The sequence below is a fragment of the Drosophila virilis genome, chromosome X, assembly GCF_030788295.1.
Source record: "Drosophila virilis strain 15010-1051.87 chromosome X, Dvir_AGI_RSII-ME, whole genome shotgun sequence".
Classification (NCBI taxonomy): domain Eukaryota; kingdom Metazoa; phylum Arthropoda; class Insecta; order Diptera; family Drosophilidae; genus Drosophila; species Drosophila virilis.
Genome location: NC_091543.1, coordinates 17,849,337 through 17,876,748, shown reverse-complemented (window position 1 = coordinate 17,876,748; position 27,412 = coordinate 17,849,337). Strand labels below are relative to the sequence as shown.

Genomic DNA, 27,412 nt, shown 5'->3' with positions numbered 1-27,412 from the left:
CCATAAAACAGGATAGTTCCAATAACTCTCTAAGAGCATCAATTATATTCTTATGAATATAAAACCCATTGCTGAAATTGCCCCGCAGTTTAAAAAAAAAAAAGAATGTAAATAATACACAGGACATTTTGTTTTGTATGTTTCTTGAATTTCGTTTGGTTTTATTGTTCAAATGAAATATCATTTATTAAATACACAATGAATCTCTTAGGGAGCACATTTTTCGATTTTCGATAGAGCAATAACATTTCCATTTCCACTGAACATCCATGGATATATTAGCAACAACTAAAGGTATCCATGTGCGTACAGAATTTGTTTAGTAAACTATAAAAAAAGGGAGAAGGGCCTGACGAGGGGTGGGTGGGGTAGCAGTAAATACACAGGGGCATAAACACACGAGATATGTTGTTTTTTTTTTTTTTTTATAATTTTCTTGCTTTTTTTTTGTTATCGTATATATAGTAGTTTTTATATACCTACATAAAGTTAGTTACAAATACAAATAGTTATTGGCTACGAAAAAAAATTGTTGCACTTAAAATTACATAATATATTATTAATATACTTTGCTTTTTAGTTTAATATTTATAAATATCAATACTTCGTTGTACGCCGTACAGTGGGCCAAAAGAGTTGCGCATTCAAGGAGCTAACACACACACACACACACACGCACGCACACACACACACACACATACACACACACAGACAGACACTCTTTTGCGAGCTCTTCTGGTCACACTGGGTGCACTTGCACTGAGGAACGGATTGAATACTATACACTTAGATGTCGTATTATCTTAGAATACAGGAAAAAAAAACATTATTTGTGTAAAAAAAAAAATATATATATATATATACGATTTATATATAACACAAGTACGAGTAGAAAAGCTAAGTTCCAGCATGGTAACATAATCATATAAACCAGATCGGATTCTGTTTGTCAACGTCCATCTCCATTTCCATTTCAATGCAGATCCAGATTCAGTTACAGTTAATCTATATAGGCCATTTCATGGCTGCATGCCCAAAAAAAAAAAAAAAAAAAGGGGGTAGGGTTGCGAGGGGGTTGCTTTTTAATTGAGAACATTTGCTAATTGCTTGAGCTCTGCCAGGGCGAGGAGCGCGGGCCACTCTTAGACGGAGATGGCGGCATTGGTGGGCGGCATATCGCTGTATTGGGCAGGCTGCGGCGTCGTCGGCGCCGTTTGCGGGGCCTTCAGGTTGCTGCTGCTGAGCAGCATGGAGCGGTAGACCTCGGAGAGCAGATTCCAGGGTGCGGCAGCTGTGGGCGACTGGGCGGCGCTGCTGGTGGCGCTGGCGCTGGCGGTGGCGGCGGCGGCCGCTGCGGCGGCAAACATTTGCGTCTGGAGCAGCCGGAAATGATGGTGCTCCTCCAGATCCATGCCGAAGAGCAGGCCGGGCGGCGACGGAGCCAGCGCGTGACCAGAAGCCACGGAAACCGAACTGGAGCCGGCGACGGAGACGGAGCTGGGCATGGGGTTGGGCTGCGGTTGGCGGTTGGGACTGATTGCGGCTGCGGCTGCGGCTGCGGCGTCAGGCGAGCAGCTGCTCTGCAGGTGTTTACGGGCCTGCGGCGTGGACAGGTCGTGGGCGTGCTCGTCGTGGTGGGCGCGCCGCTCGTGACTGTGCGCATCGGTGCTGTCGCTGTCCAGCTCCAGTTCCATCTTGATGGCTGTCGTCGACTCCTGGGAGCTGGAAGCGCAGCTGTCGTGACGCCGGCGCTTGCCGAGCAACCGTTCCATGGAAAAGCCGCTGCCACCGCAGGGACTGGGCGAGCGTTTGCTGCGGCGCTCGCATAGCTCATGTTTTGGCTCTGGAGCTGGTCTTGGCTGTGGCTCCGGTTCCGGTTCCGGCTGGCGTTCGCGTCGCTTGTGCAGACTAAAGTCCAGGGGCTGCTCCGTGCGCTCCTCCTCATCGAAGCTGGTGTGACTGTTGGTATTGCTGGCCAGGCTCAGGCTGCAGTGCAGCTCCGCATCCGCCTCGTTGTCCGCATCCGTATCCGCATCTGCATCCGCCTCGCTGTGGCAGTCCTGACTAGCTGGACTGGAGCTGTTAGCATGCATGTCCACATATACGTAGACACCCTCATCATCGGCATCCGCATCCGCTTCGGCATCCGCATCGGCATCGGCATCGGCATCGATATCCGCGTCCACGTCCGCATCAATGTCCGCATTCGCCTCGGCAAAGAGCCGCTCGTGCTGCGTGCGGCCCGCGAGCAGGCCAAGATTATGCAGACCCGACTGGCCGCCAAACATGACGTGAGCCGCAGCAGCCGCCGGCCCGTAGCCCACAGCCGGATGATGGGGATGATGTGGATGGTGTGCATGATGTGGATGAGGTGGCGGCAGCAGCCCCGGGAAGGCTGCAGCTGCGGCAGCGGCCGCCGGGAACACGGGAAACTGTTGAGCGGTTCGTCCGTCATGCGGCGAAATCTTGCGGCGAATATGCGGCGAATGGAGCTTCGGATTCGGATTGGCGCTGTGCCGATTCCGCGAACGTCTCGAGCTGAACACCATGTTGCAGCCATCCACGGTGCACTTGTGCATCTCGCGCAGATGCACCGCCGAGAAATGGATCTTGAGCGCGCCCTTGTCGCAGAAGGTCTTGAAGCAAATCGAGCACTGGACACGCTTCTTGCCCGTCGCCGGATTGATGAACTGACCCGCTAAATTGATCGGCGGCGAGCCCCAGCGCTTTGGCTTCGCATGGCTCGCAAGTGAACTGGAGCTGCCCTTGCCGCTGCCGCAGCCAGCTCCAGCTCCAGCTCCAGTGCCAGTTCCTGTTGCACCCGCTGTGCCCGGCGAGCTGGCTGGCGATTTGGCGGTCTGGCCCATGTGCGAATGCGGATGGGCATGCGGGTGTCCCAGCAGATAAACGGGCGGCATGAACGGATTCATAATGTGCTCCATTGTCTTGGGCAAATGCTACAAACGAAATGGAAAAAGTCGCTGATTAGAAAATTGTCTGCATGTGTGTGTGAAATACTAAGGAATTCTTAAGATACAATTGTAGCTTAACAGCTAAAAAACATCTATGAGATACTTAGCTAAGATACAGTTGCAGCTAATGTTAACTTGGAGTTACACAAAGTAACTGTTAGATACAATATCTATGAGCCAAACAACTAGATTATTAAGTATCTGCAAGATGCAGCATGCATCTGATGGATACAAAATGCAATGCAGCTTTAGGTTTTGATTAAAAGTTACAAAAGAAACGTTTAGCTACAAAAAGTAACTACAAGATACAAGCTGCACCTGCGAGATGCAATTAAAGCTAAGTTACAAATGCAGCTCTGAGTTATTAAAAGTTTTAATATCACCATGTATCTGTAGGATACAAAGCTATTTGTAAGATAGAGATACAAAAGTAGCTTTTCAATAGACTAGTAAATGCACACAGAAGTATCTTAATACATTGTCAACTGGTACTGCCACGCTCAGATACAAAAGTATCTTTTGGTGAAGCAAAGCAACTGTTTCTTTTTGCCGTCGGCCCGCCGAATGCACTCGACTGATATGTAAGAGATAATTGTTGTGCTGATTTTGTCCTCAATCGGCCCTCAGCGCTGGTTGTCAACTGGCAAACTGGCAAACTGGAAAGTCCAAAGTGTCGAGGATGTCAATCAAAGCGCTCGCCAAGTCAGTCGCTCGAGCAGGGCTGCGAGAAGGGCGGACGCGTCCGCTTAGCGGGGGAGTTCAAGGCAATGGCAACGGCAACGGCAACAGCTAAATCCTAATCAGAAACTAATACAGGGGGGTGGGGGGCGGGTTAGGAGGCTGGTGGCAGGGTAGGGCGAGGGCAGTTGCTGTGACAGCTGCAAAAGTTACGCAACTTTTGTGTTATCATCGCTTGCCGTTTACCCCCCCTCATTGCGACCCCTTCCCCTGACTGGTTCCTGCGAGATGACAGCAGCATCCAATGCCAATTACAGATTTCAGATTTGCTGCGCAATTAAATCGTGGGCACAACGAGAACGCACAGTGGTACGAAAAGTGTCAAAGCAGAAAAGTATCTCAAAGTACAAATGTTATTCGAGCAGCTCAAATTAAGAAGAGGCATTGCATAATTGCAAAGGGGTAAACATTTTGATTGCAATTCCAACAGATATTTGTCTAGAAGCGGGCGGCTTTTTGTGCCCTTGACGCACTGCACTGGACCGTACCGGACCGGAGTTGTATTGGCCGTCAGCAGCCGCTGCCCCGCCGTCTTTGGATCATTTGCTCATTTGCTTGGCCAAAATCTTTTACAGCCTTTTCGGCTGTCCGGGGCACCCATTAAAACCGCAAAGACGACGACAACATGCGGTGATCGGCAGCTAGTCCAAGTCGTTTTTTATTGTTAATGTTGTTGCCGTGTTTCACCGCCTGCCGCCTGCCGCCTGCCGCTCGCTACTGTAATTGCGGCTGACGAGCGGCGCAGAATTGATGGCCAAAGTGTGGCGGGAGCGGTGGGGACAACGATGGGGACAATTGTTAACGCGACGATGGGGATCGCGGTCGCGTCATGTTGAGCGATCAGCGCTGTTAGCCGACTCTGGCTGCCCCTCTCAGTCGCTATCATTTGGAATCAATCTCAAATGTTCAACAAACACATACGCCAATGTCGACAGCACACATAAAGGCACACACAAATACATATACATACATATATATACCATTTCAAACTAACGTGTGCAGCCCAGCTGAGCTTGGAGGTATGTACTTCTTGTGCCCATATAATCCAATAAAGTATACGGATTAAGCTTGGACACATGAAAGAATCCATGAAATATGTGGGAAAATGCAACTGTTTGCTTAATATGCAATACAAGATACAACAATTTCCATGAGATACAAATGTATCTTTACTATGAAGTAATATAACAAAAACGGAACTCCAAACGTAGGTCCAAGTATAGATATAAAAGTATCTATGAGATACAAAAGTATATAAAGTATATATGATTCAAATGTATCTTTGATAAACAAGAATATATAAAAATTTTCTGAGAAGAAGCCTGCTCAAAGATTAAAATGTATCTTTGTGATACAGAGCTATCTATAAGATACAAATGTATCTTTTATAAAAGTCTGAACGCCTTCAAAATACTTGGAACAAAAACTAAGTGAAAGCAAGGCTACAAATCCCAGATCATACGAAATGTATCTTCGAGATACAAAAGTATCTTTATGATACAAAAGTATCTACCACATCGAAATTGACTGCACAGGATCAAATCTCATCTGCTGACAGCTAAAGCCTAGCCAGCGCACAGTGGGGCAAGACATTTACACAGAACGGATTCGATTGCAAGTTCTGCTGTCTGCTCAAAATTGGATTAAAACCTTGTTTTAATAGCGGAGAGTCATTAGAAACGATAGCAACTATAACAACAAAACGACATGTGTAATGCCAGTGTGTGTGTGTGTGTGTGTGTGGTAATTATTTTTGTCAAACGCTTTAAATATCTTAACAACGACAACAACAAAAAACCAATCACAAATTTTGATGGCCAGCATCGAATGTGCTTTTGTTGTTGTTGTTGTTGTTGTGTGTTTTTTTATTATCGGCATGTTGAAAGTCACAAATTCCAAGAGCTGACGAGAGACGACAACAACTCCTGTTTATAGCTGTTGCTGTTGTTGTTGTTGTTGTCGGTTGTTGTTGCTTGTTGGTTGTTGCTGTTAGTACACATTATAATAAGCAGCGGACAAGCAACAGCCACAATAACAACAATTGGAGGAGCAATGAACGGGAAAGAGATGATGATGACGATGATGATGCTGGTCTCTGGCCCCTGGTCTAGTGCTAAGCTGTGCGCGTATTAGTATCTCAATTTGTATCTCAAGCAACATTTAGAAAGACAAAAACCTTAATTACAAATTTCAGATTGCTTATTTTGTTTTTTTTTTTTTTTTTTGCTGTATTTTCGCTCGAAATTTGTTCAACCAATTTTGGCCACTTGCCGACGGTAAAAACAGAAACGAGAAAAAAAAAAAAAAAGAAACGAAATAAAACTAACTAAATAAATGAATGTACTTACAATTTTTGCTGCTAGTGAAATTCTCCACAAAAACTGTGTTTGTTGTCTTTTTTTGTTTTGTTTCAATTTGTTTGTTTTGCTTTGTTTTTCTTTATTTAATAATTTGTCACCAAAAAAATTTCACATATTTTTTGTGTATTTAGTTTATATTGTTGTGGTTCGCATTAAAAATGTTTTCTTTTATTTTTATGAAATATTATTTTTATAATTGTTGCCCGAACGCGACGGCGACGGCGACGGCGAAGTCTCACGAGGCACACACAAAACACAGAGACGAAGGCTACGAAATAACGAAATAACAGTTATTGTTGTGACGGTGACGGTGACGGTGACTGTGACTGTGACTGCGACAGAAGCAGAAGCAGCGGCAGCAAAAGAGATCCACTCCTTCGAAAGTCGTGGGTGACACTGATTGTCGTGCGGCTGCGAGCAGAAAAAATGTAACGACGACGACGACGACGACGACAAATGCGACAGCGACAACAGCAGCAGAGACAGCGGCAGCACTCAGCATACAGCACATACACACGTACACACGCATACGCAGCGGCAGCGGGGTGGGTGACACTTTGCTCTCGCAACGACGAGCGACGGCAAAGAGCAGCGAGGCAGCAGCAGCAGCAGCAGACACGCAGCAGCGGACAAGTTCAACGTAACTGCCCCACAAACGTCTACCTGAAACGCAGCCAGCCAACGAGCGAGTGAGCGCTTTGTCAGTGTGCGTGCGTCTGTGTCCCTGTGTGCCTGTGTGCCTGTGTGTGTGTGTGTGTGTGTGGCTGTGAGAGCAAGAGTATGAGAGCAGAGACGTCGCTTGGGCTATTGGAATTGGCCTGCAGTTGTATAGTTGTAGTTGATATTGTAGGTGTATTCGTGTTTGCTGCCGCGCGGTCTTTGTGATGCCTTTTGCTGCTGCTGCTGCCGCTGCCGCTGCCACCGCCTCTGCTGCTTTTGCTGCCTCTGCTGCTCTTGCTGCTTGTTTAGGCTGTGTCACATTGTCGTCGTTGGGTCATCACACATACACACATGCACGTACTATCCAGCACAAGCGAATGCGATAGCGCTATTGGCAGTTGCCTCTCTCTTGTTCAGTCACACCAATGCCGCTTGCGCAAAGCAGTCGGTTAAGCAGTGCAGAGCAAAGAGAAACAAGGCTCTCTTCGGTTTTTATGTTGATTGCATTTGCAATAAGCCTAAAATATTTACCGGTCAAAAACTTAAAGCCCATTTATGACAGCATACAATTTTAAAGTATACCTTAAGAGCATTGCAAACACTGTCATCGCTTCTGGGTGGGGGTTGGCGGGGGCATAGGCGTAGGCGTAGACGTAGGCGACTCAAATTTCTCACGCACACAGACAGAGGCATACGCATGGTCAACGGTTTGCTGTGTGCGTTTAGGGAAAAAATAATTCGTGGGACATCGACCACGACCACAGTCAAATGGCTGCGTACAGTGCTGTGCGTGTCTGTGTGTGTGTGTGTGCGAGCGGCGCACTAAATATTTTTGGCTATTGCCGACTCGCTCGCACATTGTCGTCTGAGTGGACGAGTGGTTGACATGCGACGTATTTGTGCTTGCTGACCGAGCGAGCAAGCGGCCAGAGCAGCAGCAGCAGCACCACACACACACACACACACACACACACACACCTGCACGCTCACGCACCTATTGCTCACTCTCCCGCTCTGCTGGCCACAGCGTCACACAGTGTCATTTGCTCGCCAACCAAAGAGCGCCAGTGCGCGCTCTCTCATGGGGCTAGCCGTATTGGTATGCGTGTGCGTGTGTATGTGTGTGTGTGTCGCCCCATTAGCCAGCCCGCGTGTGACAGAGCTAAAACGAGTTGGCCCCATCATTTGTTCGAATGAAATGGCAATGGCCAGCCAATTCGTCGTTGTCGCTGCTTATTGTCGCTGTTGCTGCCGCCGGCAGCGACGCCGACCGCAGCAGCGCTGCTCAGCGTGCATGTGCCGTAGCTTACTTGAAATTGCCGTCGTTTTGTCTTCGTCTCATTATGGGCCATGGCAATGTTGTTGTTGTCGCCTTCGCCTTCGCCTTCTCGCTGTCGTCGTCCTCCTCCTCGACGTCACACGTTGCTTTTTGCTCTTTTTTTTTTGCTTGTTTTTTTTTTTTTTTTTTTTAAATTTTTGTCATTTGATTTCTTGTCCACTGCGCTCTGGCGACGGGGCGGTGGCAGCGACTGCGAGCTGAGAGCTGAGAGTGTGTGTCCGTCTCTTTTTAGTAAACACCAATGAGTGCCCTGCCCGTGCGATTGTGTGTGTGTGTGTGTCTCTCGATGTGTTCGTGAGCACACCTCTCGCTTGCTGCAAACGGCGACGGCAGCAACGACTTTGCTTTACTGGCTATGCGATTGCGCCACAAATTTATATAGCTGTATGTGTGCTCGTGTGTGTGTGTGTGTGTGTGGTGTACGTGTGTGTGTGTTTGTATGTGTCACACAAAACGACACTTTAACATGGGGGCGATTTTTCCTGTCTCCTGCACCAATAGTATTTGAGCACCGCTCTGGTGACAAAGGCACCCGACCCCGACCACAGTTCATGCCACGAAGCGAATTGCTGCTATTGCTGCTGCTGCTGCTGCTACTGCTGCTGCTTCTTCTTCTTCTTTATCTTATGATTTGCTTTCATTTTGTTTTTATCGTTTTTTTATGCTGCTTATGTAAAGCAAAAGTTCTACATGCATTTACATACATATGTGTGTGTATATTCAACTGCGTGTGCGAGTGTGTATTTGTGTGCTGGCTAAAGGGATATATAAACATTGTCCCTTTGATAAATATGGTATATACATGCATATATGTATATATGTATATATTATTTGGCTTATGTAATATCTGAAAACTATATGCAGCTGGCCAACTGATTTGGCAGCCAAGTTTTCTGCTGCTGTTGCTGCTTTTAATTGCCTTCAGCTTTAGCCACGAGCAACGCATGACTTTAACTTGAATTAATTTAAATATATATTAACTAGAAAGTACATGTTAATGTGGGTTTCGTTTCAGTCTTGTTCTTGTTAAGGCTAACCTTGAATAGTTCAGTGAAAGTTCTCTCTTCTAAGGTTTCCGTGCCTTGTCCTGGTTTAGCAGGGGTCTGCTTTAAGGATATGCCAAAAATAAGATTTAAAACCAAACATTTTGAAGTCCCAACTTCGTATCAAAATAAGAAGAAACCCAAATCTTGTTATTCTTCTTTCTTTTTATTTTATTTTTTATTTTAACTAGACTGTTTGATCTATATAATATTTTGTGTTACCATTTAAGTTGTATATTCAAGAAAAATAAATGCAAAATAAATACCTCAAATATTCCTGGCACTATTCAATTCTATATGAACATGAATAAAGCATAACGCGTATAAAAATTGAAGCTCTTAAATATTTAAAAAATTGCTCAAATCAACAAATCATAAAACGAAAAACTTACTCAATTTTGAAACTATTTCAGTTTGCGACCAAATACAAATTGCAACCTATATATTAGTAATCGTTTATTTAGGCTAGTTAGTAGGTTAGTTTAGCTAAAACGACAAGCTAACCTAGGAAATATGTAGCCGCAGACGCCGAGGCTATGCTCAGGACTTAGCTGTAATATGAGTAAATGTATTCACGTTTTCTTATAACTAATACAATAGTTGAGATAAGAGTAAAGTATTTAAAACGTGTATCCCGAGCGACCTTAACACTTAAATGTATTATTTTGACTGATTTATGTACTACTCAAAAGTATTTCGTATACACACTTTTGTACATAATTAACAATTGTATTTGCAGCCACATTTGCAAACAACATTCCGTTGAAACATTTAATTTGATTTTTATAGCGCAATTCAGTTATGAAATACATGTGGCTAAGTTGTACAAAATCGAATTATGCATTTAGCATACACTAAAAAATAAAAACAAAAAAACAAAAAAATACTTCACACATTTCACAGTACATAAACAAAGCACTCATGAGTCTACTTTTTTCTCGTACTTGTTCTTAACTTAAATGCGCTCCGATCAAATTGATATACTCTTACTCAATCACAGACGAATAATTTGATCATTTTAGGCACATTTAAAGCAACAAAAATAAAAACCATAATAAACATAAAATATGCTACGTTTACAGAAAGTGCAAACTAATTTGAAGGTATATTGCTCTATTTTGCTGGAAAGATAAAAATATCCTTTCTAGTTGCATATTCTTATATATTTATTAAATATTTATTGATCTCTGTCTCAGACTTGTTCTTAATGACAAATCTTTTGACATGACAAAAGTATATACTTATTCAGACAATTAGATAAACTGTTTGAAAGTCTTGAGAAAACTTCGCTTTATGGTTGGAATTCCTTGGAGATTGATATATATATATATATATATATGAATCTATATAAAAATGTGCAGACACAAATGAACATACTTAATATTAACATATCTCAAATATAATATCGTCAAGTCCTTGGCTGTCAAAATGTATATTGATTATATTTCGATTAAACTCGATACTTGGGTGTTTATTCCATTAAAAACGATGTGGAAGATAAAAAGACGTTGCCTGAACTCTTGTGACCCAACAGAGATTCGCTTTGGTTGGGCTCGCTCCAAGTGGGACTTGACTTTTGGACAAATCAAAAGGTCGTCAAAGTCGAAACCCAAAGGCGAGACGGATTGCTGAGCCGGGGAGGTGACTATTAGGGGACAAATGGAAATATCTTCTATTGGCAGTCAACACTTTCGTTTCTTTTCCTTTCACTTTGTTTATTTCTGTCTTTTTTTTTTTTTTTTTTGACTTTGTTTTTTCTTTTTTGTGCAGCGAAATGCTTTCATTAATCAAAAATTGCCTTTATTCAGTTTGAGATAAATAATTGCTATCTTATTATGCCGATTGTCGTTGCTGTCGCCGCCGCCGTCCCCTGCACCCTGTGCCCTGTGCCCTGCGCCGTGTGCCCTATACCCTCGTCGCTCCGCCCGGCCTGCACGCAGTCGAAGTTCTTTATAAACAGCACGGCGCCCTTTGTGAATGCTGCACGAATCGAAATCGAAATCGATCAATCATTTTTCACACTTGGCCCAGCGTCCAGCGTCAAGTGAGAGAAAGAGAGACCGCCGGGGCCCTGTGGAGTGCGCAGCTCAGATACAGATACAGATACAGCCACAGCCACAGTCACAGGCACAGGCACAGCTACAAATAAAACACTTACAGATATAGACATACTCGCAAACGGACTCGCAATCGAATTCGTACTCGCACTTGGTGTCATACGGCATGACCATATTTCTTGATGCCATGGAAATCAGTGCGCCCGACTTCGTCGCCGATTCCGTATAGCGAGTCGAGTCCGGGCCGTCGATTGTACTTGACTTCGTGTCAATAAATCGTTTCAGATTTTAAAAATACAATTTACGCCGACACAAATGATATTAAAAATCCATTAATAATCCCAGCTTCGCGTCGATTACGTCTGATTCTTATTTCGTTGTTGTTGTTGTTTTTCTTCTTTTATTTTTATTTTTTACCTATGGTGCATGCTGCCTGCCCTGTCCGGTGCCCGCCCTCGCCCCGAGCTCTCATCTAGGCAAAGACACAGCGACAAAGGCCATGGGAAGCCTCCGCCTCAGCCTCAGCCTCAGCCTCAGCCTCAATCTCAGCCCCAGAAAGTAGCCCCAGACAAAGGCGTCACAACATCTCACATTTAATTACATTTTCAGAACAGTCGCAGCGGCCCTTGTAGTACAGTTGCCTGCCACGCCCCCATTTGTAAAGCCCGTCAAGGAGTGTATCATTTCTGTTGATTTTTGTTTATTTATCGAATTTAATTATATCATAAAAATCGTAATTTGTACAACACTTAGCCTAGAGCTAAGCAAAACTATGGGAAACTACTTGGGATTAACTCAAGAATTAAATATTTCGTATTCCACTTGCTTTATTTGGCCTCAAAAACCTTCTATATAAAAATGATAATTGAAGAAAATAGCAGAAGAACTGAATGCAGCTCGAGTCCCAGATAAGCGGTTGGCATTTATATATATTACATATTATTGGAATCATTATTTATTGGTGTTATTGTTTATTGCAATTATAGATACTATTATTTTCATTATTATTATTGTTATTATTGATATTATATTTATTATTATTATCATTATTATTGATTTTATAATTATTGTTATTATTATTATTATTGATGATATGATTTTATTATTGCTATTATTATATATTACAAGTTTAGAATTGTTGTTTTTATTATTTATTTCGTATCATTTTAAAATAAATGTTTATTGTTTTAATTAGTATTGTTAATTTTGTAATAATAATATGCAATAATATTAATATGTCTCATAATTAATATTAATTTTTTAATTATATTACTATGACTATCTATTATATTTACTATTTATTTTTATTATCAATTTAATAGTTGCCTTTTTTCATTCATAGAGAGCATTTAGCTATTTATTTATCTTTACAGACTTTCTATATTTAAACCATGATAAGTGCGAAGAAATAAATATATGTACGCTAAAAGGTCATTAGGTTTTTATCTTACAAATTTAAAATCTAGTAATTAACTTGTGTGTTTTTTATGTTCAATTTAACAGATTATTAATTAATGAAGAGTTAGTTAGATAGTTGATTTTTATCATTAGCTCAACTAATGCGTAGTTCCCTTTACTCATATGCCAGGCTGAATTTAACCTGTCAATATTAGCTTTATCTTAATACAGATATTAATATTATATGACAAATTCATTTTGGATAGATGTTTGCTGTAAGTGTTAAGATACTTAAGGTACGCAAAAGCATATCTGAAAGTTTGAGGCTTATAATAATTTATAGACATTATATATAAAAATATTAATTATCCAACTGAAGAGCTGCGTAAGGGTAATTCTATCAAATTCTAGTTCGTGTCGCGTTGGGCTAAATTTGATAAATTTGATATACCAAATATTGATTTTGTAACTGGCAGCGTTAAAGAGTTACTTCTCGTTGGGATGTCAGAGATGATAATTCCTTGTCAGCGCTGAGAGATTTTGCATCAATGTCAAGCCCGTGCCACAAGCCATGTGCCACATGCCACACCACCATGCTGCTGCTGAGCTGGGCATAATCCAAAATGGAAGTGGATTTGTTTACACGGTTGCCGGCTGCCGGTTGCCGGTTGCTGGGTGCCTCCGCCTGGATGAGGAAATATGCGAAATAAGCAGAGACCCAACGAAAATTGAAGCCCGGCTGCATTGGTCGCTGGGTCACGCACACGCGCGGCTATCGGCTATGGGCTATGTCTCTGGGTATTGGGTAATGCGTAATGGGTAATGGGTAATGGGTAGACGGTTGCTCGCACACACACACACACACACACACACACACACACACACACACACGCGTACACATACACACGAGAAACACAGTGAGCTGCTGCCTGGTTTGGTGGTGCAATTATCGCTCAGCGCCCTTCAAATTTTCTCAATGAATGCGTGAAATCTGCGCGCGGCCACACGAGACTCTGAGACTCAGACTGAGGTTCAGGCTGAGGCTGTGGCTGTGGCCGGGTCGTGTTTCGGGTTGCGGGTAGCGGGTCGCGGGTCGTGCCGATCGGGGCGGTTGAGGTGGTAAGAGTTCGACTATTGCACAATTCGCGCTCCCAGGTAGCTGCACACACAAACACACACACACACACACACACACTCATCTATATGCGCAGCTAGTTTCCATTGTTGTGCCCGCCGCTCGTTGCCCGTCGCCCGTCGCCCCTCCTCGGGCAACGTTCGCCTAAGCATCTCGTTGCCATGAATATGGCACATTATGTGCCCAATAATTAAGTGAAAGGGTTACAATGGCTTCATGAGAACTTCGCTAACCGGGTGATAAAATTTGCTCGAAAAGGGTTTTTAACATGTCGTCTGAATTTCATAATGGCCGACCCATAAAAATTGCCCGCTATGTGCGATATATACATATATATTTATATATGCGTGTGTGTATATACAGCCGGGCCGGTCGCAGTTGAAAGTCCAGGTAAGGCGCAGAAACGGATGCAGCATGCACGATTGTCAAGCCGGGTACCGGGTCCCAGAGAGCCGAGCCATGCCCAAGGTATAGGTAGCTCAATGGCGAGATGCCGCGTCGTCTATCAAGGAAGCTCAATAAAAACGCGAGCACGAGCGCAAAGCACCCAAACAGCCAAGTTCCTACCCAGAGGACAATAAACAGCCTCGGCTTGCAGTGCGCTACATACAAAGTAAACAGGATCTCGATAATGCGCTGCATTGTACAGGTACTTAAAAGTATCACTACATACATATCCATATTCATATAGTATATGTACATGAGTGTGCGTGTGCCTGTACGTGTGCTTATTATTAATTTATGGGCCCATAATCAGCGGTAAAAATACAGAATGAACTGCCTTGGCCAGTCCTCAGTTGGTTTGCTTTTCTCTTCTTGAACAGAGCCTCAAACTATTTTCCCTTGGTAGCACTTCCATTAAAATCTCTTTAGTCCAGCTTCCGCTAGAAACATTCTAGCTCATTTTATACTTACACAAAATCAACGATCTAAGGAGTCTTTGCTTCTGCCCTGTGCTCTGTACATAGAGGCAAAGTCTCAATTAAAGTCGGTCTCTAGAGTCCGATCAGTTTAAGCCCTCAGCTTTTTACATATGTATAATATAGCTTGATTTACTTCGGTCATTATTGTCCGATCTTTTGGGACCCTTTGCTTTTTACTTACATATATATTGGCTATCTCGATTAACGTCGGCCTCCGTAGTCCGATCATTTTTACTCAAAATCCAGCGTTTTTTTTACTAGTTTGCTTGGAACAGGGAAAGGCAACAAAAATGTAAGATATGCTCAATATATATACACTATTCGAGAACCTTCTTACCAAGTGTGTTGCATACAGCTCTCATAATCTTCGGGCTATGCCCAAAAATCGATCTATGTTTCTCGAAATTATGAAAATGAGAGGAGATTTCGAAAACAAGAGACAAACTCATTACAGCATCGGTGAATATATTCAAAGCTTCAAGACTGTAGATTTTTAATAGTTTTCAGATGGACATATCTAGATCAATTCAGCTTGTCGCCGGAGATGCTTTTCTCACAGGTTACAGAAGCTAGGAATCGGAATTAGAGATGATCTTGAAGACTAACACATGCATTGCAGAGGCTGGTTTCTTGAACAATAGATGTGGGTGGGCGAGTTCCCAAAGTGATATTATTATTGAACAGAAGAAGCAGCAGAAGCTGTTTGCTAATCTCTGGAACTGCTGCGGGTATCTATTGTCTGATAGCGGAAATACAAGCTATCGAGCTATTTATATACATAAATACAGTTTCTGTGTGAGATTTAATCTTTATCAAGCATCTGCAGAAATATGCAATCATAATATTCGGCCACATTGAACAACAACTGAGATTTGATCCCAATAGAGAAAGGCGCACAATGCGGCGCACTACATAATCCAAAGACCCAGTTACAGATACCTACTCAAAGAGGCATATTTTTCAGAAATACCTTCTTCTTGTTGTTGCTGTTGCCCATTGTTGTTGTTGTTGTTGTTGTTGTTGTTGGCATTGTCCGCGTCCGCGTCCGCATCCGCGACCGTCTGGCTGTCAGTTGTAATTATGGCGTAATTGCGCATTGTTACCAGTTGTAATCCTTGAACAATATCGACTTTCGATCTCCATCTTGGGTTGCTGATGCTGATGTTGCCGCATCTAAGCCCTGCAGCGACCACACCCAGTCACAAATTGATCATGTGCGATATTTTTAATAAACATATCAATTTAGTTTTTGCCATAAAAAAGGCCGCAGGTAGAATTTAGAAATCTGCAAACGCATCTAAAGACTATTTTCTGTTTCTATATGAACAACTTTTTCTATTTTATTTGACATTTTTGACGCCAATTTGGGGCAATTTCTTTTTTACGTGTTCGTGTCTCAAAAAAAACGAAAAACAAAGTTGAAGCATACGGCATAAAAAAAATTAAGAAATTTTAATTTATTCCAAGGCACATTCAATTTAAATAAATATTTTATTTTGTAGAAAAGAAAACCAAAAGAATAATAATAAAATTTTGAAAACTTAAATATTTAACCAACAGCGAACATGGAATATTATCAATAGTAAAAGTATTTAATAAATATTGAAAAATCATCTCGAGTTGATAATTATTTAAGCGAATGTCGGAAACGTTCCTAATCTTTTTTCAAATAGATTTATATGTACAAGATATTTATATTTGAATAATGTAGATTGATCTTTAAGTTTTCGAAACCGAAATCGAATTCCTAGGAAGCGAAACTGCCTAGGGAAGAGCTCAATCAAAATACTTTAACTAAAATTAGATTTCGTAAGTTCTTAAGTTAAATTCGCCGAAGTTCTTAAAGCTAGACTTAAGGGCTAGCTACTGAGCAAGAACTGCCAACTGAAAACATATTAAAAAGTTGGCTTGCAATAGATTCAAGCCGGATTGAATATTGCATTTTGGCATACATTAACCAGGCACAAGGTATCTCATTTCAAAGCCCATACATACGTACATCTTTTAATGGAGCATTCAAGTCAAATACACGGATTTCAAAATGGTTGCATTCAGCCGTCAATTTTTGTAGTGTTGCAGCTGCAGGAGCCGAGTGAAAGGGCTGTTGCTTAGATTGCTAGAGAGTTGTTCAGTCATGTGCAACCCTTGCGGCTAATGAATAACCGCTTCTCCAAATGGTTAGCCGACAGGCAGTTCGAGTGCGAGCCCCGCTCCGATGGCGGCTCCTACTTGTGTGTCCACATTGGGAAGGCCAAATGCAAATATCTCGCATTCGTCTGCTCGTCTCGTGTCGAGTGCGCTTCAGTCAAATGGTATTCATGCATTTTTTGGCTCGCAGTTGCTGGCCAAAATACTATAAATGTCAAGTTCCAGCACAAATTCCAGACCACTTGACCAGTCCGACCAAGTTCAAATCCCAGCCCCGGACCCGAAAATCCCAAATTTGTAGTTCGTGAAACGTCCTTCATTTTGTAAATACATACATAAATATATATCTGCCCATGTGCATGTGTGTGTGCCATGTCTCTGTATACAAATCTCTCTCTATATATATATATATATATATATATTTATGTATGTGTGTATATAATGCGAATATGTACTGGAATAAATGGGATGCATTCCATTCGGTTTGTGTGTGCCACCACTTCAGTTCACCCCTAAAAATGTTGTTCATCTTGTGGCACTCATCTGCTCTGCTTTGGCTCTGCATCCATGTCGCGGTGCATAATTAAAAACTGTAAACCACACAAATAATCCCTTGATAGTAGACAACAACAACAACAACAACAGCAACACGTTGTTCTCGAACAATGGGAATGAAAATGGGGTTGTTCCATCATTAGAAATATGCTAGCTGGAGAGCTGGAAGCTGGAAGCTCGCAGTTATATGATCTGCCATCAAATTGTTTTGTGACTACATTTAATGTAAGAGTCGCATCTATCAAGAATACACACACACACACACACACACACACACTTGTTAAATGTGAGGGTGCAACCTCTAATGTCCTTTATAGTTGTGTGCCCGACCTACAGGCAATTATTATACGGCCTGACTCAGTGCGAAGTATGTCGAACAAACCTACCCCAAATAATGCATCTTAATGTGTGTGCGTGTACGAGTGTGTGTGTGCGTGTGATTTATATGTATGTATATATGCAGAGGCATAAGTACAGACGCACGAGTACTGGGCAAATAAAATCAAGTCCACTTTAAGGGATTAAAATCTGTTGTCATTATCGGACGAGGCAGCACACAAAATGGAGTTTTACATATTGTTAACTCATAACTCGTTGTAGGCCTAATGAAATTTGACATTCGCTTCTCGGAATTGCGCATTTTGAATGCATATTTTGAATAGAAATCAAAGGATAATGATGGATTTCATATGCATTCATAATATTAAACCATATGACATCATATAATATGATGTTATATTTTATAATAATAATTAACACAGATTTCTTAGCTAATTCTTTATGAAATCAACGACTCATTTCATTACTAGATGGTAAAAATGATAATAACAAGACTTATTAGACATATTTTACGAATCTGCTTAAGCATTGAATCGTTAATATTTTTGCTTACTTAGTTCCAAACTATTCAAGTCAAATAACTTATTTTGAATAAGAGTTTCTATGGCTTTAATAATAAAAAAACTTGATTTATGTTTGTACATAAAACAATAAATAAATATTAATAATTTGTATATATTGTATAAAATATTAATATAATGTTTTACAAGAATTATAATTAATAATAATTTGGTCTTAGTTTCATGTTTGATTTATACAAATCATATAAATAATATTGTAAAAGTTTCATGAAAGTCAAGTTTGAAATACTAGCAAATGCCATCAGTTAGATATATAAAATTTGCTCTCTTTGTCAAAAGTAATATTTAAAAATTCTCATATACAGATATTTATATAGATAATAATAATAAACATGTCGAGCTTGCATCAGAAATGCATCTGATATCTCTATGAGAAATTTGACTAAATCCTTTAATTTCCAGTGAATGAAATGAACAATCTTATAAAAAAGAAATGTTACAAACCTTGAAAGCAACTATTTTCATTTCGTAAGCTCGGATTTATTGTCAGATATGCATATATCAAATATTTAATATGCAGAATAGTTTTAAATGCAGATTATTCTTTTAATACCAGGATTTGCTATATGTTGAATGGAACTAAAAGCTTCGAGCGCAACTTTTCAACAATTGTTAAAAAGCTAAGAAAATTGCAGCAGCTAAATTCTGTTCAGTTTTATGTGGAAGGAGATGCTGGCAGTTAAGCTTGAGAGGAGAGAGAGAAAACAAGAGAGACAAAGAGAGAGAGAGAGAGAGAGGGGGGGGGGGGGGGGGGAGGGAGCGTCATCGATGGGTGGGGCAGCGACAAGAAAAAGTATTAAAATTTGTAAGCGAATTCATGAAAATTTCCTTCTGGGAATTCATTAGCGAGCGGATGGAGGCAACCGACAACGACGACAACAACAGGAACGAGGACAACTGAACAGCAGCAAAGGGGGCTATGACGAGAGGAGGGGGGCAAGAGCATGTTCTATTATGTTATTCTATGACCGTGCCGCCCGCTGTATCTAATTTGGCCATATTATGAATTTAACCCTTTCGTGTTTGCTGGATATTTAAACAACTGTTTGCACAAAAGTTTAGCCAGAAGGTCGGCCAAAATTGAAGCTGCGTAGAGGCTGCTCATAATTTCTCCACCTTCGAAATTGATTCCACCTAATGCGTATACACCCACTGAAAAATACCCTGCCCGCCAGCCCGATTACCCCTCGCATCTATCGCATCCATCGCATCACAAAAGCCAAAAGCTGCAGCCGCCTTAGACGCCTCGTCTACGTTGTCTGGCAAAGTCTGGCGTTGTGTTTGTCTGCCTGAAAGTGAACTTTGCTCTGGTTCTCTGGGTTGCCGGGTTGACTGGCCCCCGTCCGGATAGCGTCCTGGGTGCCACAGCTGGCCGAGCCAGGCGCTTGTTCCGTTTCATTAATGGGCGACCCATTACCGTGGGGTATTCCAGCGATGTTTTCATTTACTTTGCCTGCGTAGTTTTCTTTGTTCTCCAAAGCAGCAGCCGCCCAGCCACTGAGACATTCTTCCAGGCTTTCAAGTGAACACTCCGCCAGGATTTGGATGTGACTTGCGACTTGCGACTCGCGACTCGCGACTCGCGGCTTGTGACTGGCCCGGCCCGACTGCCTGCTAATGATGCCTTTTCCAGCAATTTAATTGTTAAACAATGAAAACGCTTTTGATTACAAGAAAAACAACCGTCGCTTTGCCGCACCGCAATTGTTGTTGGAGGTTATGGTCCCCCCCTTCCCACCACCCACCAACTTATCCCCTGGCCGTGCTTCAGCCAGGGTATCCATCGCATCTGGGTTTTTTGTTTTGTTGTTGTTTCGGTTACCCCAATCCGCTCGCCTCCTGCGGCTGTTTCAGAGAAACGTGCGGACGGAAAGGATGTTTATTAATTTTTACCTGAGGTTATCTATTTGTCGCGCTAGGTTTTTGTTCAGCCCTTTTCTTTGGGGTTGAACTGGAAAAGTACCCAAATATGGTTCACTTCGCTGCTCTTCTTCTTTTTCTTTCTTTTCATATATATATATTTCTTTTTTTTGGCTGCCCCGCAATTTTCATGCTCATTAAATAATTTCAGCGCATGAAAGTTTCGAGCTGCCTCCGACCCCACCTCACCTCACCTCACCTCACCTCAGCTCTGCTCATCAACCGCGCAGCAGCATTCGAGCATCTGCCGGGCTGAAGACTGAGCTGAATCGCTAGCTAGGGCGGGGGCTGAGGCGGACGCGGAGACGGAGACGGAGACGTCTAAAAGGCGGGCGTTAAAAAGTTTTTATTGAAAGTTGTAATTTAAATTTATTAGGTTTCACATTTTAATTAATGCGCACTTCTTCCTTGCTTTTGCGTGCCTCCTCTGCCTGCCTATACCTGGTCCATTTGCAGTTCCTGTGCCTCTTCCTCTTCCAGTTCCCCTTCCCCTTTCCCTTCCTATTTCAATTTGCATTCAATTTTCTGTTGCTGCGGCTACGCACTTTTTGAAACCCGGACAACTACTCTCATTTGGACTTATACAATTAATTGCTAGTCATACTAGAGAATTGGATGGTTGCACTAATAGAAAAAGTACGCGTATTGACAAACAATTGTTGGCCAATATTCGTATTCCTTTGAATCTCTTTGACGCGCTCTCACTCCCTATCTCTCTTGTGTCTCTCTCTCCTTTCCCTCTCTAGTTCTAGCTGACTCTCTTAGTTCCGCTCTGTCTATTTCTGTTTTATTCTCTGGATCATTCCATAGCTGTCTTACAAAAACATAGGCTCTCTATGCAATTCTCATGTCTGTATACATAAGTGATGTTGAAGTAATATTACATTTATTATTAGTTGTATAAGTTGTCATATTCTTCTCCAAATCTACCCATCTCTGTCTTGTATATACGTATCGCCCTTCTTTGCGATTTTCATAATCGAAAAAAATACTAAGAATAATGTGTTGGGTATCTGTTCTAAGCCAGAGAGCAGTAGTTTCTTTCTGCCCCCACATGATGGCATTTATCTGTAGCCTCCCAGTAGAATCAATGCTCCTGATCCGGGTAGATATCCGGTTTCTCGTTGCTTATTCGAATAGTGTGAATATTTACTAAGACAGCTATTTACTTAAGTTCGATTACAGTGATCGAAACTGGGCTCCTACAGATGCGAGTGGATGTGTATTTACATTTACTTTGTGCGTATATTGAGTAATTGATTAAATGAGGGGCAGTCAAGTGCTCAAGGATGGCATATCAATGATTAACGAAATTATGCTGACAAGGTAGCTGTGAAAACGACGGCCCAAGTATTTATTAATACAAATTAAGATGTTATCGTCTTAAATTGAATTGAGGCGAGTGTCACCCCCCGCCCAGTCGAAACAACAACAACAAAATATGAGCAGCTTAATGTAGTCAAGGGACGTCAGGCGGAAGGGGAAACAACAACAGGAAAATAAAAATAAAAAATAAAAAAAAAAAACAAAGCACAAGTCGGCAAGGATCTGCGAGACGGCGACCCACGCAAAGGACGCGACCGCCTGAATTCCCAACGCCAAACACCAAAACGCCAACCAAAGCAGAACGGAACGAACTGAACTGAACTGAACTCAACTCGGGAGAACTGAAATGAACAGAACGAATTGTAATGCGAAAACAAAAGTTCACAAATTAGCAAATTTGAGAATCTCGAGGAAGGAGCATAAGAAGACAAAACGAACAAAAAACACACACAAAAACAAAAAAAAAAAAAAAAAAGCACACGCACACAAAACAAAACAAAACAAACACAAATAAGACAAAATAAAGCGCAAACGGGCCAAAAGGGCAACAGAGAAGGTAGAGAAAGAGCGAGCGTGAGAGAGAGAGTGGACTTTAGAGTGGGGGACACCGTGGGAGTGAGTGCAGTGAATGCGCAGGGAGGGGGGTGGGGGCTTACAATAATAAGGACATGCAAAAGGCGCGCACAAACACAAATGTTTTCTCGTGTGGCATACAAATAAAAAGCAGCCACAGCAAAAAAGGAATATATATATATATATATATATAATAGAAATAAAAAGCACACAAAACAGAGAAATTAACTAAGAAATGAAACGTCTTCGTCGCATCCGTCGCCGTGTCCTGTCACGAATGACCTGCCGGACGGTGGGTGGGTGGGGCGCTGGGCTAAGTGCCCCCAAAGGCAAACGAGAAAGAAATGAATAAAAAAAAGTCAGCGCCGTGCAACGGGGGCAGCAACGGCAGCAATAATAAACAATTGTGCGATGGAAATCCGCGATTGTAATCCGCAATTTTTACGGCTTTTGTTGGCCAGAACCGTAGCTGAAGCTGGAGTCGGAGTCGGAGTCGGAGTCGGGCAGCGTCACTTCCGTCACCATTCGTCGGCCATCGCCAACACCATCTTTATTTCGTTTTTGAAAACAATCGCAGCGCAATCTGGCAACAACAACAACAACAACAACAGCAGCAACAACAACAACAACAAAAGTAACGGAATCGCAGCAACAAAAGTAACGGCAATAATACCACAAAACAGTTGACTGACTAAGTGACTGCGGCCCACTCGAGGAAGGGGAGCAGCAAATGTGGGAGCCTGCTGTTGTCCCTGCCTTGATAGCAAAACAAGGACACACACACACACACACACACACACACGTACGCACAACATGGGGCATTTTGTTTTGTTTGCGAATGCGCACCTGCAACAAAAGGCAAACAACATTTGCATTGTCTCTGCGTGAACTGCGGAATTGCCGGACCGATTGAGGCTGGACACGGGCCGGGTTCATCAATTGTCGCTAGTCTTCCGATATTAATAATCATCGAACCATTCAGATGCACACACACACACACACAAACACACACACACACGCACACACACACTCACGAGACTCGGATTGAAATTCCAATTACGATTTGAGGTTCGAGAAACAGTTCATTTCAATGGCGGTGAGGTCTGCAACCACTCGGCACTGTAAATGTAATTTAACCCCATGCCATTATGTCATATCATCGCATAGCATAATGCACAACATATAATGTATATGTGTCTGTGTGCGTGTACGTGTGCGTGTGCGTGTGTGCGCCTCGCAACCAATGAAAACTCACCACCCGACTGCAACTCATTGAAAGGGGTTTCTTTCGGAAAACCTCTCGCATCGGAAATATGTATCTACTACTTCTTCTTCATATTGACATCTCAGAGGACTTCTTAATAATAGCTTGGGCTCATCTGTTTAGCTATTGCATGTTTGAACTATCAATCTTTGGCCCCATTTCATCTTCCATTTTGAAATCTGTCCTGAATCGTTATTTGTCGAAAATTATAAGCTTTAACTGATCATTATTCAAATTGTCTTATATATATTTTACTTTCATATCGTAAATAAACTGAAATCTACTCCATATTGTTACGTCTATATCTTCTTGTCCGTCTGGCTTCTAAGCCTTACTTTTTCGGAACTATTGAAGTTATATTATCATTGATATGACAAGTATAATACATAGAGTTATAGTCATTTATTTAAGTTTGGAATAAAAAACCATATACCAATACTTGTAGGGATCAGCACTATCGATAGATACTCAAAAATAGAGCATTTTTAATGTTGACCAAATTTAACAAAAGTAGCAAATGGTTTCTTGAACATCTCCAATATTAATTGTCCGATATTTGAATGATATAGCTTTTTCTAGTAGGGTCGAAATTGGTATGAAAAATGTTGCACGATTTTTTACGATATCTCTGTCCCATTACCTAATTTGTTAAGGATTATAAAGTAGTTTATTTTCCAAATTTTACATTGCTTTCAATTTTTAATTGTTATTATGTTAATTTAATTAACTTGGGTTTCTTTAATTTTATATCTACGGAAGTAATTTAATATCTACGGAATTCATCCCGTCGGTCTCTCACTGTCTCCTAAGCTGGACAGGCTTTTATATCAAGTTAAATCTCAGTCGAACTACTCGAAACCCTATTTTTACTCTAGACTATTTAAGCTGCGTGTTAGTAGACCGTTAGTCGGAACAAACTCTTTTAAATACAAGTATAGAAATAGATTTACGATAAAATAAATAATATGCATAATCAGTATCTTTAATAGCCGAGTAGTTAAAGTTCCCATGCATGAAGGCATCTCAGAGATATAAAGAACTATTTATCAGTTATTATAATTTTTTTTTAACACTTTCATATATACCTTATGGGGGGTATGCTTTAAATGAATTCTGTTTTTCGTGTTATGAGAATCAGCACGAGGAGCAGGAGGCAGGAGTTGATGATGATGACTGTCACTCTTCCGTTTCAAATAAAGATAACATTTCGGGAGCTTCCTCTGCCCTGCTATAGCTATATTATATGCACACACACATACGTCTTCATGTGTGTGTGTGTGTGTGTGTTAGTGTGCGTGCTGTTAACAGTGGTTAAAAAAATGTGCTTTTGACACGAGAGCGTCCATTGTAAGCGATACTAAATTGGTTTGTTTCTTGGTTGTAAAAATATAATCGTGACTAGATGTGAATAGGAATAAAATGTCTTCGGTTCGCTGTACAGCTGCTTGATAAAATACGCCCACAATAGCCACACCCTCTACAAAGGGACATCCAGCAAGCACCAAGCACTCGGGGTCTTAAAACCCGAATTGGGGCCATGTTTGGACAAGAAACGGCATTTCGAAGATGTAAATGTCCTTAATGATCAGTTTGTGTGTTAAATTTTATATTCTTCCGTTTTCAATTGGTTGATGGATCTATAATAATAGTGCAAATTTTCAGTCTTATCCCATATATCATCCCATTTCATTGGACTTGTTCTATGCACAAGATAAATAAATATTTATCGAAATAAAGTTTGCCATTCGATTCGATAGCGCCTTATCAGCTGTTTGAAGCCTTAACTAGTTGGGAATTACAAGAAAATCTGCACAGCTTTTAAGCGATTTATTGCTGCACATCAAAAAAAAAATAATAATAATATCCCATCCTAGCATTCAGACATATTTTCAAAGTTCCCTTCGACACTCTTAGTTGCAAAATGAATCCGATAGAATTTCACCCATTTTTGCAGTATACATAAAATTTGTTTTTTTTTTTTTTGTAATAACTAGGTGAGCTTGATACATAATCCGTTGTGATCCCTGTGTGCAAAAGGAACAGAAATGGAATCAATTTAGCCCAACCCTTGCCACATCCTGCGCACTTACCTATAACCCAATAAGCTAATGTTTGTTTATTTGTATTTGCTGCCAGTGCAGGGGACCGAAAGCGAGGATTGGAATTAGATTTGGAATTGTTGAGATTTTTAAACGGCAAACGCCATCATAATGGCAATGACAGCAATGAAAAGAGAGAAAAAATAAATAAACCGATGAGGATCGTCGGCTAAAAACTAGCACCCTTACACAATTTCGAGTGCCGGGTGCGCTGTAAATAAAATCCTCCATTTTGGATGGATGTTTCCTCTCACTCTTATTTCTAGATATGTAAATATAAATGTGGGTTTAGCTGAAAGCCCTCTTTTGAAAAATAATGCAATCTATTGGGAATAGTAAGAAATGTGACAATGGATACATGTGAGATCAAGGGGGATGTAGGGAAGCTTAGCCGAAAAACTTTTGGGATTGGAAGTTTCATTCGAGCAGTGATGGGGCCTAATGTGACTATGGTGGACATGCATATCAAGTGAATATGAATCGAACCAACGAATACGTTATTTTGGGTTTGAGCCGTGAAAGTAACTAAAGAGCACTTGCTTAAGATCTGTAGAGTACAAAATCATTCCCAATAGCAATGGTCAACGACAGCTGGGCGAAGAATGCACAAGGGAACAAAGTTGCCTGAAACAGGGAACAAGGATGCCTGAGACGGGGAATTACTTATAAGTCGAATGCTGTATATCGCTGTACTCGTTTTGCATATGCTACTCGCACTCGCAGCCGCACTCGTAGTCGTACTCGCAGTCGTACTCGCACTCGTACTCATGCTCGCACTCAACCATTTCAAATTGCGAAATGATGGCACATCCTGCTCAATCTCAAAGGCACGGCCTCGTGTATGAGTGCTGGGTTGAAGGCACCCCAAGCGTTCATTGGTGAGTCAACTGCGGATTAATTAAATACTCATATACAAAATGTTTGGTCGTGTGGCATAAAAGGACGAGCCACGAAGGCCGCCAGTCAGTTCTCCATGAATAAAAGAAAAGTGTGTGGGCCCGTTGTGCAGGACGTGGCCAATGCCATTGTTTTCTTTTTTATTTTTATTTCATTTTTTTTTTTTTTTTTTTTTTTGTAACTCAATGCACAGCAGTCGGTCAGCACAATGGCTGGCAAATACATATGTACATCGTATATAGAGAGTCTCCACAATATACTACTTCTCGTCTTTACATACATATATACACATGAATTCCAATTATGTGTATGATTTGCAGAGTTGGCAAATATTTGCATGCTTTTACCTTTCAGATGCAATTTTGTCGGCTTCTTTTATGGACATTTGCAGCAATTGGCGTGGGTGCCATGAATACGAGTGCTCAAACATGGCCAGACCCACGTGCATATATGCTCGACTACATAGCTTAAATTGCGCCAAATAATCAACTAATTTGAATTTGCTCGTTCGTCTTTACACGCTCGTCTTTACTTGCTTGTTGTTACTCGATCACCATTTCTCATTCGTCTTAACTCGCTCCTCTTTACTCGCTTGTCTTTACTCGTTTGCCTTTACTCGTCCGTCTTTACTCGCTAATTTTAACTCGTTCATCTTGACAAGCTCATCATCAGTCGTGCATCTAAGCTTTTGCATCTTGACTTTCTCGTCTTTAATCGCTCATCTTTACTCGTTCTCGTTCCGCTTTACTCGCTCGTCTTTAAAGATTGTCTTATCTCGCTCGTCTTAATGCGTTCGTCCTATCAAGCTCGTCTTCACTCCATCTTCTTAACTCATTCGTCTTGACTCGTTCGTCCTTACTCGTTCCAATTAACATTTGAATTATTTTAAGTGCGGATAATAAAATTGCATGCATATTATGTTTTGCCAAATAATGTGCTTCTTCGGATTAAACTTGCCTAAAATTATTCATTTGGTTTTACTCGTTCGAATTTAAATATGCACTAGCTGGCGAGTAAAATTAGTCGTATCTTGACTAATTTCTATCTGTCAATTTACTCGCCTACGTTTACTCGTTTGATTCCTG

General features: G+C 41.5%; 1 protein-coding gene and 1 long non-coding RNA gene across 2 annotated transcripts in view; one reads left to right on the top strand and one right to left on the bottom strand.

The window, feature by feature from the left end:
* LOC138911788 (uncharacterized) overlaps window positions 1-27,412 on the top strand; it is a 165,930-nt gene that overhangs the window by 119,806 nt on the left and 18,712 nt on the right. The gene's annotated exons all lie outside the window — the stretch shown is intronic.
* Window positions 409-6,648, bottom strand: disco (disconnected). Its single transcript, XM_002060118.4, has 2 exons — window positions 6,059-6,648; window positions 409-2,957 (listed from the first exon to the last, which is right to left on the bottom strand). The coding sequence occupies exon 2, from the start codon at window positions 2,940-2,942 to the stop codon at window positions 1,143-1,145; it is 1,800 nt and encodes a 599-aa protein (XP_002060154.1). The 5' UTR covers window positions 2,943-2,957; window positions 6,059-6,648; the 3' UTR covers window positions 409-1,142.

What these genes read in the sequence shown, in the direction of transcription:
- disco (XM_002060118.4), bottom strand. Translation starts at nt 2,942, where the DNA reads ATGGAGCACATTATGAATCCGTTCATGCCGCCCGTTTATCTGCTGGGA.